Source organism: Dendrobates tinctorius, unplaced genomic scaffold, assembly GCF_039654945.1.
Source record: "Dendrobates tinctorius isolate UK_male_01 unplaced genomic scaffold, ASM3965494v1 ptg000184l, whole genome shotgun sequence".
Taxonomy (NCBI): Eukaryota; Metazoa; Chordata; class Amphibia; order Anura; family Dendrobatidae; genus Dendrobates; species Dendrobates tinctorius.
Window position 1 is genome coordinate 17,221,765 of NW_027361851.1, and position 14,890 is coordinate 17,236,654.

At 43.9% G+C, this 14,890-nt stretch overlaps 1 protein-coding gene across 6 annotated transcripts in view; it reads right to left on the bottom strand.

Moving 5' to 3' along the window:
* Positions 1-14,890, bottom strand: part of LIG1 (DNA ligase 1) — a 314,922-nt gene that overhangs the window by 50,173 nt on the left and 249,859 nt on the right. For all 6 annotated transcript variants that reach the window (XM_073552127.1, XM_073552126.1, XM_073552125.1 and 3 more), the window contains 2 exons: positions 10,738-10,820; positions 8,154-8,306 (listed from right to left, as the gene is read on the bottom strand). In XM_073552127.1, coding sequence (XP_073408228.1) covers positions 8,154-8,306; positions 10,738-10,820 — 236 coding nt within the window. The remainder of the gene's footprint in view (positions 1-8,153; positions 8,307-10,737; positions 10,821-14,890) is intronic.

Here is a 14,890-nt window from a genome sequence, read left to right on the forward strand (position 1 = left end):
GACGGTCACTTGCTGACCCGTGGATCTGCTGCAGCTGTCTTCTTCATATTATATGCCCTTTTAAATGGATAAAGCAGGTGAGTTTAATTTGAGCATAATAATTTACTGTATTGTCGGATAAGACCCTATTTGCGCTGATCTCTCCTACAGCTCTTCAACATAACAATCTTGATATTTCACTCAAATGGAGAGAAATAGGGCTAGCTAATGACCATAGCCCACATGAGGCAGAGATCAACCTGTCTCGCAACTTATTGAACGAGGGTGTTTAGAGATGCTTTCTGCTTCATGTCCAGTTTAGGACAACAAAGGTACATATACCAGTACATTAACAATTGTGTGCCGTACATCAGTAGAAAAGACATGAAATTCAAGTGTCCCCCCAGCGTACGGCCGCCTTGTTGGTATCCAGCTATATTAGTGCAGTATTGGGATGTATAAATGTGTATATTTCCATTAGCAGTCACCTGTACTTTGGCAGGAAACATCATCGAGTATTTTACTTGCAGATTCCTCAGTATCTTTAAATTGTGCTCTTTTTTCTTTACTTCCATTGAGAAACCAGGGAAGATAGAGATCCTATGGCCATCTACGGTGATGTCTCTGAGGTCCCTGGCCCTCTGGAGAATAGAGTTCCTGTTCTTAAAATACAGCAGTTGCATAACAGGTCTTGGGGGTATTCCCTGTGGAAGGGATTGAGTGAGCATCCTGTGTGGCCTTTCTATTTTAAAGAACAGTGAGAACCTCTTTTCCCAGGTTCTTTGGCAGCCATGCTTCAAAATATGCCATAGGATTTCTGCTTTCTCAGGAACACAATGTAATGACCAGGCCGAACGTTCCCTGCTATCCACCCCCACATGGTGTCCGCAGCAGAAGGTACTATGACACACACCGGTCTCGGGAGTTACAGTTGCTTTTACTTCAGCAGGAACGGGAATCATAACTTGGAACAAATAAGGAACAGTCCCTCATGGGTAGTCCACGGCAATTACAGTTCACACTTAGATGCTGAGATGTGATTGGGGTCTGGAGCTTTAAGAGCATTGGACAGTATCTTTTGGTATTTTACAGAGGGAGGTAGACGCAGCAATTAGAGGTTACAGACCTGTACTTGGGGTTATCTCCACAGTGTGTCACGGCACGTGCACAAGTACTTACAGGTGAATGTAGAAACTGTGGTAAATCCTGTCATAAAAACTTTAGATGTGGTGAATCCTGTCAGCAATTCTTTAGATGTTGTGAATCCTGTCAACAGTACTTTAAATGTGGTGAATACTGTCAGCAGTTCTTTACATGTGGTGAATCCTGTTAGAAATAGAATGATGTCTGTACAGGTTAGAGGGAACTTAGGATTTTGAGCCTGCAGGAGATCTTGAGGTAAAAACCTCCTCCACGTGTGTTCTGCTCTCCCTGAAGGCAACCCTCAGACTAACGAACATTCTAGACTTGCCAGGAAAAACAGCTCCTCCTATTGACCATGTGACTAGGAAGTGGCCAATAGGAGACTGAATTCACATCTCAGATCCTTACAAAACAATAATTAAGTCATTGTACACTTTTACCATTAGATGGCAACAGAACACAGCAAATGAGAAATGCATTGCCTCTAAAATGAAGGTGACTAGAAATGGAGAATTACAGCTCACAAATAATGTAGAGGGCCAGTTAGAGAGTGAGCAGTAGTGTACAGAAGCTACTCACAATTCAGTATTGCTTAAAGGAACTGAGACACTGGGTCACTACACTAATAATTGCTAAGCCCCACGTTGGGCAACTTTTGACCTGTTCTCTTCCTTCTCCGACACCTCTACCACAGGTTCCACCAGCCTATAGGGCCATATAGTCATTCTCAGGCTCTGCTTTGTATACAGGTATCACGATTTCTGGTAATATTTGGGCTCCGCTACCTACAAACAATGCTCTAATCCTAGTGTGAAGATCTGAGGTTGTAGGTTATAAAAATCACCTAGGCAGGTTAACGATGCAACTATTTTTATTTCATACATCCATGGTTGTACAACAAATCCATGTAGATGTCCAACATACAATGTCCTCAGTCCACAAGTTCCCAGTTTGAGATCGGTAGTTCCACTGGCCCCGTACCAGGCGATACCCCTTGTCTCCCAACTTTTGGTTGGCCCACAACTTTTGGTATGTCCAGCCGGTATAGTGTGCAGTCCATGGCCTAGGTTCCTCCAGATGATAGATATCAATCAATCTCCAAAACTCCATAGATCACCCATCCATCTCAGCTTCGTTCCTTTCCCTTCGAAGTCCCTCCAACAACTGCCTGATTCAACCCATGTGCCTTTTTCTCCCTCCCCCTTAAACAATTTTCTTTAGCTCCCAGAACAAAGCATATTCCATCACATGGGGCTGTATGTGAGACCCCATGTGGTGACAGCGCCCTTAGGTCTACTATCCCCATCCACACAATGGGCCTAGGAGTGCAAGTACAATGGTGTGAGATCTTGAGATACAAAGGGGATTGATAGGATGATTGCCTTACATTTAAGGGTTTTACACATAGCGATATCGCTAACAATATCGCTAAAGCATCACCGATTTGGTGACGCAGCAGCGATATCGCTATGTGTGATACTTACCTCCGACCGGCTCCCCCGCTGTCCATCGCTGATCGCGCAGCTCCATTTCTCGTCGGTGCTTCCTGTGGCACCGACGAGCGACGTGTGGACGGGGGCGGAGGACGTCAGGATTGCCGCGTCTGAAAGGTAAGTATCGTCCGCTGTATCGCTGCTGCATCGCTGTGAGATCTTCCTGTGTGGAAGCTCACTAGCGATCATTTAGCGATGCACCAGCGATCCTGACCGTGTCATATCGCTGGTCGGGATCGCTGGTGCATCGCCAAATGTAAAGGGGACTTTACCCATAGCTATACATAAGATCTAGCCTGCTCATCTTCCTCTGCTTACTGTCAATGAATGGAAACATTGATTCCTGAGGATGAACTGATGAGTAAGCAAATAACTAATAAAACACAGCAAGAAAATATCTAATAAAATACAATAATATCGATGCAACCGGTGCTCCGTGCTGGAAAAAGTCTATCTCATAGAGGTATGGACTCCATTCTGCATCCATTTGTCCTACAGTGTTTAGTAAGCAGCCATATCTTCACATTCCTCCCCTACTGTTTTCAGTACAGAAACGAATGTAAGAAGTTTCACCTTTTTGTATCATCCAATTTTCTCAAGGCATATTCCATGTCGTCCTTGCGAATAAACTCCACAGACCCAATTCCACCCTGGTGTACTGTACATCAGCATAGTAGACATCTCTAGTTTTTCTCATATCCTGACAACTCCCCGATGGGAGAAGCCCTGAGACAAGGACTCCGTATTTAGTTAGTTGGGACAGGGGTCTGTTTCTCCCATGGGGTCCTCCATATCCTCCCCCTTATCTGCGGATGGACCTGGGAAACTCCATACATACCCGATGAGAACTGAACTTGTATCCATTGCGTCCAATCCCAGAGTGCTGACCCCTAGCTATGGGGATGGTCATTTTGTGGCTTGATAAATAATGTTCTGTCAGGACAGTATTTGGGCTGACCAGGGTGATGGTATACCCAGTGTCCCTAAGTCCCTGGGCCCCCTCCCTGATGTCATTTACCTCCCCCAGGTCACATTCCTTCATAGCAACAGTCATCACATTTTGGGCATTACTCAGCACTGTCAGGGGAGTAATTGGCATGTTGAGATTTCTCTGTTTCCTCTCAGCAGACACAGTGTGAACCGATCCTTGGCTTGGGTTACGACATTGGCCCAGTGGCACACCAAACCTGCTCCTAGGTTGTTTCCCAACACCACATCTACTGGTAGGAGCCGCACTATTCCTACATATACCATTCCATGACTGTGACCTCAGTCTAAATGTAGTCGGGCCCTCCGAATGTTGAGATTCTCCTCCGGCTACGTTGATCTACATCCGGCTGCTGGGAAAAATACACTGGTCAGGTACTAGATGTACTTTGATCAATGTAACAGAGGCTTCTGAGTCACGGAGCCCCGCTGTCTCCATGTCCTCAGAACGGCTGCAGATGCTGGTTCGTGGTCGCTGAGGTGTCCCATCTAGTCCGGGACACTTGTTCTTGTACCACATATGCCTCTTCCAGTCGTGGTAGTGAGATCTGCACTCCTTCAGCATACCAGCCCCATTGTAGCACAGTGTTCACCGGTTGGAGACATGGATGAAGTGGGCTAGAAAGTTACCGGCATTCCCTGGCAAAGTGTCTCAGAACAAAGCATTACCTTTGGCATCTAACAGGTGATCCTTTCGTTATTGGTGGTTCCCTCCCATTTTTTGTTTGTTCCCTGTCCTTAAAATGCTGCAGTCGCATAACAGGTGTTGGGGGTGTTCCCAGTGGAGGGGATTGAGTGAGCATCATGTGTGCCCTTTCTATTGTAAAGGACGTTGAGATCTTCTTTTCCCAGGATCTTTGGCAGCCATGTTTCAAAATATGCCATAGGATTTCTGCCTTCTGCTTTCTCAGGAACTCCCACTAAAGGCACAAACTTAATTTATCAGTAGGGAGATGTTATGTACCACCTTCCCTAGTTCTCAGTCAGTAGTGGAAGTTCCTCCACTGTATGGCTGACTCACCCCTCTCCAGTTCTCTCACCCATTTATTAACCCCATGCAAATCTGGCTTAATACAGGATATGTCCTTCTCATGTCTCCCATTTGTGTGCTTAATGTGGCCAGAATGGAGTTACCCAATTTACTGCAGTCAATACAACCCCAATTGTGGGTTTAGCCATCCGTGACTCTGTATTTGCAGTATTCACCCCAATATTCTCAGTATCGATTTGCATTGGACCTTCCCAATGCTGTGTGAGGAAGGCGGCATCCATCTTAGTCGTGGTGCCTTTGGTCCTGGGGCTCCATCTCTGCGTACAGATCCAAACCGTAATAATCGCCATCGCGGCAGTCTTCCGTACTTGTTTAAGAGGTATGTGGGCGAATCTTCCCAGCTTTGCGCCGATGCTATATTGGATGTGGCCACTTCACAGTCCACTGACTCCTTATCTCCTCTTTTGCTGTAGGTCATGCCGATATTCGACCTCTCGGACAGGGCCCCGATGTCTACAGTGAGTATCTGGATTATATACTTTGCCATGGAGGTAAATCATTGCTGGTATTTCAGGATATAGCCGGATTCAGAGCGGGAGTGCTGATAACCCGTCTGCCTCACTTGCCACTCAGGCCAAACAATCCCCAAACTTACTGCTTTTACATATATTTATACTGGATCTAGAATTTTCAGACCTTTGTTTAAAAAAGGGGATTGTGTCACCATTTTCTGAGACTCAAAACTTCTCTTAACTTTAACCATTTTTTTTTTACACTTTTCTTGTCTTTAAAAAGGAACTTGCATTTGCATATAGCATACATGGAACGATCTCCTATGAAATCCAGCCACAAAACTGAAAGGACCCAGTCCCCCCAACTTTCTAGCAAAAGTCTAGTACAAACATCTGGGTTGTGGGCCCGACATGCTGTGTGAAAACTGAAAACCCTTCACAGACTTCCCTCACTGTCAGAGCCTGAGATCCTGGGTGTTAGGGCTCAGTCAGATGGTCATATTAGTCGTGCAAGGATTGCAACCCTCAGACTGGCCAACGGCTCTCCTGACCTGAGTGTGATAGTATGTATTTCTATGCAGCAGCCACATTCCGTTCAGGAGAGCCAATGGTCAGTCAGAGCAAAGCAATCCTCGCGCAAATAATACGGCTGTCTGACTGCGACCTTATTGTGAGATCCTGCACTTTTCCCACCACTGCCACAGTGGATTTTAAGCACCATTGCAGCCAGGGCTGTGGAGTCAGTGTCGTGGAGTCGGAGCCCATTTTGGTGGATTCTGAGTTGGAGTCGGTGTCATGGAAATTGAGGAGTCGGATATTTGGCTTACCCACTACGCAGCCCTGATTGCAGTGGTCAAATAAAAATAGAAACGCTGGAGTGATGATTTAATGATAATGAGAGTGATGCTACATTGTAAGTTACAGCTTCATGGATGAAAAAACTACATCAAGTTCAAACATAACACGAGTCAAATAAAAAGCACATATCACTAGAATCATGTTATATATATATATATATATATATATATATATATATATATATATATATGTGTGTGTGTGTGTGTGAATGTGTGTGAATGTGAATGTATGTGTGTGTGTGTGTATCACCAACCAATCACAAAGCATCTTTCATTTCACCAGAGCTGTTTAAAAGCTGAGCTGTGATTGATTGCTATTAGCAACAGTTTTCCTTGCAACCAATCACTAAGCAAAGAAGCTGAGTTGTGATTGGTTGCTATGAGCAATAGTTTTCTCACTCCATGACAACACCTTAGTAGACACTGCCATGGTGGGCGAGATCTAATATCCAAGGGAACATAAGCTCCCAGCCATTGTCTGCCCCTAGAAAGGAGCAGAGAGCACATGACAGAAATGAATCCCCCCTCCTTGCCCATATCCCCATCACACATCCTCCATCCCGTAGGCACATCTCCCCTCTTAAATGGATACCCAGTATGGAAGTTAGGATGTGGGATATAGTCCGATGGCTTTGGCTGACGGGATGATATGGAACATTATGGGTAGTAGTCCGGTGGCTCTGGCTGACAGGATGATGTTGGATATTAGGGTTAGTAGGCCGTCGGCTGTGACGGGATGATGTGGGATATTAATGGTAGTTGGTGGTAGTTGTCCGGAGGCTCTGGCTAACTGGATGATGTGGGATATTAGGGGCAGTAGTCCGGTAGCTCTGGCTGATGGGATGATGTGGGATATTAGGGGTAGTAGTCCGGTAGCTCTGGCTGACGGGATGATGTGGGATATTATAGTGAATGTGGCTATGCAGAGTGGGCGGGGCTGTACACTCAGAGAGAAAATATATATATATATATATATATATATATATATATAGTAGAGAGATTATATATATATATATATATATATATTGGTGTAGTGACCACTGTGTCCGCTAGGGGGCACTGTGTGGGTGTCCCAGGACAGGCGTATAAGCATTTCCAGTGTCCTGATAGGAGTAGGATGCTGAATGATCGTAATGTATCTCAAGGTGGGTGGCCTTAAGATGAAGGCTTGCTTATGTGCTGATCAGCTGGGAAATGGGGCTTCCTGCCTGACAGCATGTAAATGCTGTGAGTAATGGCTGCAGGCGTCTGACAGTTCCCAGGGAGAGGGAATGAATGTTTGCAGTGAGCTGAAGCAGCCATGAGGTAACCATGACGGGGTGAGATATCAGTGAGGCTGAAGAGCCTGAGTACTGGACATTGCATAACCTGTGTGACCACAGGCTTAACAGAGGGAAGCTGTCATGAACGCTATGCTGATTATATGAACTTTATGGTGCTGCTGTGGGTTTATGATGCCTGAATAAACAGCATGGATTGTTATTATTTTATGGAAATCCCGTGCCGGACGTGATTATTTGGCTGCCAAGCGAGTGTCCCCAGCCTTGAATGACAAGGCTACCTTACAATATTATATATATATATATATATATATATATATATATATATATATATATATATATATATATATCAAAAAAAGGGCAGCACTACCAAAATTAAATAGTTGGTGCAAAACCTATTCAGCAGTGTCCAAACAGCCAAATTAACAAAGGTAAAAAAAATGGGCAGCACTCAAATTAAATGGGAAAAAAAGTGGATACTTTACTGATCCTCCAGTGGCAACGTTTCAACGGTGACCCGTCTTTATCAAGCTTGATAAAGACGGGTCACCGTTGAAACGTTGCCACTGGAGGATCAGTAAAGTATCCACTTTTTTTCACATTTTTTACATATATATATATATATATATTTATTTATTTACTATGCCCGGGCAGCGCTGGGCTCTTAAGCTAGTTTAAAATAAAAAAAACCTGAACACTCAAGAGCGGCAGGAATACAACATCAGACAATACTGGGCCTGGAGACAGACCCCTATAAAAGTGCAGACACACACAGGTAGATAGGAACTATTGTATGTATCTATTATTCTATAAAAAGAGAAATCTTAACAAAAGTGTGAATGCATCCATAGAAAACATTTTATTTACTGGATTCAATTTGACGACATCAGTATACAACATTTCAGACAAACCTTGCAAATGGTCTGATATTCCTCACTTTCTTCATCATATGATGCAAGGAGAAATCCTCCATATATGCCAGTTCTCTTTCCTTTTCCCAGATAACCACCAATTACCACTAAATCCAGGGTGTCTCCTAAACCTTCTAAATAATCTTTCTTCAACTAAAAAATAAAATATTAAAATAAAAAGTGAGAATTACCAAAAAAAAGAAAAAAAGCATAATATCTGATCAGTGTACTCTTTAATGGTGTTGCCCACTACCTGAACAATTTTAAATGAAGTAGTCGCCTGTGTAAAAGAAACATACAGAGAAACATACAGTCGCCTCCTGCACCAGCACCGTTCCACTGGAGCACATTCCGCCATGGTTTGCGTGCGAGTGCTCTACCATGTGAGCCCATCAGTCAAATCCCTGATGAATGAGGGACAAGTGGAAGTAGTGACTGCAGCAAAGCAATAGTGACCACTGACTGGCTGCAGAGCTCTTGTGGTACAACAATGCCAAGTGACCCCAGAAGAGCCAGCACACACATTGTCCAAGAAATTGCCAACCCCTTGTGACTGCAATGTGGGAATTCGCCAGTTTAAGATCTGGGATCGGAGTGTATGTATGCGTTATACATACTCCCGACCTGTGGCTGTGGCCTCACTCTCCATAAATGACGCATAAGACACACCCCATCTAGAGACGTGGCTGGACAGTGAGCGTGGCCAACTAGAGGGTGCACATAAGATTCATAAGTCTGCAGTTACCCTTTAATGAATGTTTTTCAATGTGGACAACTTTCATTGGTTTGATTTGATCCATTAGGACAAGTTTTAGTATTTTCCATCAGTATTTCTAAGCAAAAATCAGGAATGAAACAATCAGAAAAAAAATGTATAATTGAAACACGTCACCACTTCTGAAATTTTCTCCCACTCCTGATTTTGTCTTACCAATATTGATGTAAAATACTGACCAAATACTGAATGTGTGACTGTGGCTTTACTGTAATTCCAGATAGTATACTTGGAAACAGGTTATCCAAGCCAGATAATTCATTTAAGAGCTCAGTTAGGCGAGGTGCACACTACATCTCTGCTCCTAGCCACACTATACATCTGAAAACTTTTCCAGATTTATAATGCAATATCGTCATAGGGAACCATTCACTAGATGAGGCTGAAAGCGTGCTTGGTCAGCCTGCAAACACTTCTATGACCATAATGAAAATCACAGCAGACTATACAGCTCTGACAAAAAAATTAAGAGACCACTTCCAAATGTTCAGTTTGTCTGATTTTTCTCTTTATAAGAATATTTTTAAGTAAAATGTAAATTGTTCTTTTAGTTTACAAACTTCTGACATTTCTCCGAATTTCCAAGCAATAAATTTTGTTTTTTTTTCTGAAAAGGAGAAATGGTCAAAAAAAAAACTCCAGTGCTTTCAGACCTCAAATAATGCAAAGAAAACAAGTTCATAATCATTTAGAAACAAAAATACTAATGTTTTAACTCAGGAAGAGTTCAGAAATCAATTTTGTGGAATAATCATGATATTTAATCACAGCTTTCATGCGTCTTGGCATGTTTGCCACCAGTCTTTTACACTGCTTCTGATGCAAAAATGTAAGCAGTTCTTCCTTGTTTGATGGCTTGTGTCTATCCATCATCCTCTTGATTACATTCCAAAGGTTTTCAATGGGATTCAGGTCTGGAGATTGGGCTGGCCATGACGGATTTGATGTGGTGGTCTCCTAATTTATGCTAGAGCTGTACATTCCTATACAGAGAGAGACTGCAAAGAAGCATATACCATTTGGTTGTGGACAGATCCCGTGATATATCTACCCTGCCAGTACGCACAGATGCAGTGTAGACTGAGCCTTAGAAAAGTTGCTCTATTCGCATGAAGCTATTTGCATGTGTGAAAGGTTTACATTGTACCTCCAAGCCTCAGACTGTAGAATCCTCAGATGGCTGCGGATAGCCCCCCTGATTGGCTAGGCTAGACTATGTGGTGTGATAGCTGCAAAGCATTATGGGGAAGCTCCTATGACCTCTAAGGTTTCATATGATATAACAGTTAGAATAAAAATGAACTTTTAATAGATTTATTTAACATGATAAATCACGGCAACCAAAGCTGAGCATCTAGTGTCTATAGATCTATTGTCTCCAAGAAGGCAGAACCCAACATACACCTCAAGCAGGGGGCTCAAGCCTTATGGTCTTTACACAGACACTATGATATCCCTTAACAAATACACACCCCAGTAATATTCTGGAGGGTAATAGGACAACTACAGCAAGTCTTTTGTATACCATACACCTTTATGTGTGTTCGTCTTTGCACCTTGTACTTTTGGTTGGCACGGTTTATCATTTTAAATAATTCTATTAAAAGTTAGTTTTTATTATCCTAACTGCTAAATAAAATCATATTTTTCGTTGGGTCACTACCTATTCGTTTATTATGTCTCGGTTTTCAGTGTGTGAAATGATGTCAGGCATTTTTTCTTTTTGTCGTTCCCTTACAGATCGGTCAGCTCATCATTAGTCTTAACCTAAAAATAAAACAAAAGTAAAAAAAATGTTGCAAAACCCACCTTTAACCAATTATGAGAACGTTTGGCAATTTCATATGTTGCATTTTGTTCCAGCGTTTTTACCATCAAGCCTTCACAAGAATCTACATGGAACAAAAAGAAGAACCAACAATTAGCTATTTAAAAGTAGAAAAATATGTGACTCTTCAGATTTTGTATTAGTCTATGCCTGATGAAGAGACCTGAGTAGTCTCGAAAGCTTGCAATGTGTTACCATCTTTTCAGTTAGCCATTAAAAAGTATCAACCACTGAGGACTCTCAATTCTGAATATTTTTCTATCTACTGGCTAAGGCTACTTTCACACATCAGGTTTTCGGCGTCAGGCGCGATCCGGCGTCGTGCCGGAACGCAGGATCCGGCAAATGTTTCGTAAAACCGGATGTGACGGATCCGGTTTTCTGGCGGATCCGTCTTTTTCTGGACAGACAAAACCGGATCCGTCTCATCCGGTTCATCCGTTTTTCTATCCGTTTTTCGACGGATTACGCCGGATCCGGTTTTTAAAATTGACCCTTGTGGCCTTCCGAACGGGATTGGCTACTGGAAAACTATATATAGCATGTTCCTACAGCCCTTCTTTGACAGGTTGTAGAGGAGAAAGTGCACGTTGGAGAGAAGAGCAAGTTACTGGCGAAGATGGATGTTGTCATTGGAAATATTTTGAAGAATTTGGTGGATTTTACAGCGGAGGCAAATCGTTTGAGGGTGATTGTTCTGGAGAAGGAGAGAGCGAGACAGCAGCGCATCAGGCATCGTAGACGACGTTTGTGGATCCACCCCATCACAGCCAAGAGAATGACGCGTGGGGTCTATTCTACACTATGCATGGACCTTCGACGAAACCCGGATAAATTTTTTGGATATGTTAGGATGAAAATGGAGAATTTTGATTACTTGGTGGAGCGCATTGCACACCTCATAAGAAAAGCGGACACCTATTGCCGCTTCTCTGTTTCACCCGCAGAGCGTCTGATGGTGACTTTAAGGTAAGCCACATTTATTGGATATGATCGCATCAGAGCACACTTTCACTGCAATCTTGTTGGTGGTAATTTGTATCTCCAAGTGTTATAGGTCAGTTTTGGTATGTAATGCTGTGATTTAAAACTAATTTATTGTTTTTTAATTCCCCACAGATTTCTTGCAACTGGAGAATCCCTTTCGTCACTGCATTTCCAGTACAGACTCGGGATTTCCACCATATCTGGAATTGTGAAGTACACATGCCGTGCACTGTGGGACTCCTTAGCTGAAGAGTTTTTACCAGAGCCCACAACAGAGAGGTGGATTGAAATTGCTGACAAGTTTCAACAGATATGTCAGTTTCCAAACTGCTTGGGCGCTGTGGACGGGAAACATATCCGCATTGTAAAACCAGCTGGATCGGGATCGGAATATTTCAATTACAAGAAATATTTTTCAATTGTCCTCATGGCCATCGCTGACGCGGAATACAAATTTATTGCGGTTGATATTGGGGCCTATGGCCGCTCCAATGACTCTCAAGTTTTCAAACTGTCTGCCATGGGGCGTAAACTGTATGGAAACACCTTCCAGTTCCCACCACCTAGACCGCTGCCGCAAACATCTGGTCCACCTATGCCATTTGTCTGTGTAGGGGATGAAGCCTTCCAGCTGTCAGAACACCTTTTGAAACCGTACTCTAGCAGAGGATTGACAAGACCAAAACGCATTTTTAATTACCGCCTCACAAGAGCAAGAAGAATGGTTGAATGTACCTTTGGTATTCTGACAGCCAAATGGCGGGTCCTATTGACTGCGATCAACCTCAAGACAGAAACTGTGGACGAGGTGATCAAAGCGTGCGTGGTACTCCACAATTTTGTTATCTGCAAGGAACCCATTTCCATTGAGGACACCTCTGAAGAAACCACCTTGCAAGATTACCATGACATTACCACTAGAAGTTCTGTGACGGTTTCAGTAATGAGGGACAATTTTGCACTATACTTTATGTCACCTCAAGGCAGAGTACACTGGCAGGATGACAGAGTGTGAAAGATTTGTGCCCTAACCAAACTTGTGTTCCTTCTGTACCAACAGTATATACCTTTGCCAACCAAAGTTGGCTATCTTGTCATGGTCTCTATTTTTAGCTTTAGGCCACAGGTGTGTACCTGGTTGTGTTTTATGCAAAGTATTTCACCTTTTAACAAAAGTTGTGTACATTGTTAGGAAATCACCAACAATAAACACAACTTTTTAGGTGAAATACTTTGCTTCAAACACAACCAGGAACACAACTGTGGCAAAAAGCTAAAATTTACCCACAGTTATATACCTAGTTTTGAATACCATTTCACCTTTTAAATACCCTGTATTTAACCTTTTTCGCCGCAGAAAGAAATGACAGACAACCAGTGTAAAATAATTTAACTTTTATTGAAAAATGTTTTTTTTAGTAAACTTTTTTAAAATTTTAATAAACTTGTTTAATAAAACTTTGAAACTATAAAACTGAAACCATAAAACTGGTCATTTTTATTTAAATACACACATTATAAATCTGTGTAGTGTGTGGTGGAAATACTGCTGTAGGGGCTGCGGGACACTTCGACACTGGGAGTGTGGAGAGAGGACTGGGATCGTGGTGGGGAAGGAACAGTTAGAGGTGAAGGTGTGGAAAAAACTACAGAATGGGTGGACATGTGGGAAGCAGAAGAGGTGGTGGGTGGTGGAGTGGAGGGTTGGGCAAGGACTGTAGGAGCAGATGATGTTGATGGCAAGTTGTATGGGGAAGGAGTTTGGTACGGGGCAGGTTGCTGGAAGTGGGGAGATGTCTGGTACGGGGCAGGTTGCTGGAAGTGGGGAGATGTCTGGTACGGGGCAGGTTGCTGGAAGTGGGGAGATGTCTGGTACGGGGCAGGTTGCTGGAAGTGGGGAGATGTCTGGTACTGGGGAGGTTGCTGGTACTGGGGAGTTTGCAGGTACTGTGGAGGTTGCTGGTACTGGGGAGGTTGCTGGTGCTGGGGAGGTTGCTGGTGCTGGGGAGGTTGCTGGTGCTGGGGAGGTGGATGGTGCTGGGGAGGTGGATGGTGCTGGGGAGGTGGATGGTGCTGGGGAGGTGGATGGTGCTGGGGAGGTAGATGGTATGTAATAGGAGGGGGAGGATGGAAAGTGGCTGGAGGTGGATGGTATGTAATAGGAGGGGGAGGATGGAAAGTGGCTAGAGGGGGTGTAGATGTAATAGGAGGGGGAGGATGGAAAGTGGCTGGAGGGGGTGCAGGTGGAGGAACTACTGTGGTGGGAGGAGGAGGAGGTTGGGAGGTAACTTGCTGGAGAGCAGCGTGGCATGAATGCATTACATGCATCTGCTGGGCAGGAGAGAGCGTTTCCATGCGCTCCACAACAGACCTGAAAAAGGTGTGGTTTGGCGAAGATCTTGCTTCTGAATGCATGGTTTGCAGAAGTGTCTTCACCTCCAGAATGCTGGAGTTGATCTGCTGATAGCCTGTGGAGATTTGCTCTGACAAGACTTTTAGACAGTTCTGGAAAGATGCATTCAGATGCAAGAACTCTGGCGCATAAGTCTTTTCCTGACCCCTCTGCCGCTGCCGCCCAGTACCCACAGGTGTACTAGAGGTGGCAGGGGCAGAAGGGTGGGGTAAAGGGAAAGCGATCTCCTCACCAGCAGCTTCATGTAATGTAGGCGGCCACGATGCTCCTGTGCTGGTGGATGGGACAGATGGGTCGAATGTGTGGGAAGGCTGGGAAGGTGCAGATGTACCGGGGCGGTCAAAGTGTCCCTCGGTGCCGGTCTCCTCAGGGATCGCCTCAGAACGGTCCAATCGTGCCGGCTCCCGAGTGCTGCTCACCGTGCTGTGGAATAAAGAGAAAAAAAAACAATTAAAATACTGACATGGTATGGCCCTGGCTGAAAAATTTTTTTACATATAACATTTTTTTTCACATGTGGTGTGTAATATTTACCTTCTGGTGACCATTGTTTCCCGGAGGAACGACAGGGCTTCTGCGTACTTGTACTTGCTCCTGCGTCCTCCAGATCCACTCGGGGCCCACATCTCTTTATTGAACTCCTTCTTGAAACGATCTCTCACAGACCACCACCGATTCACAATTCTGTTCCCTGAAACGAGAAAGGAGTGGTTAGTATACAACATCAGTGTTTC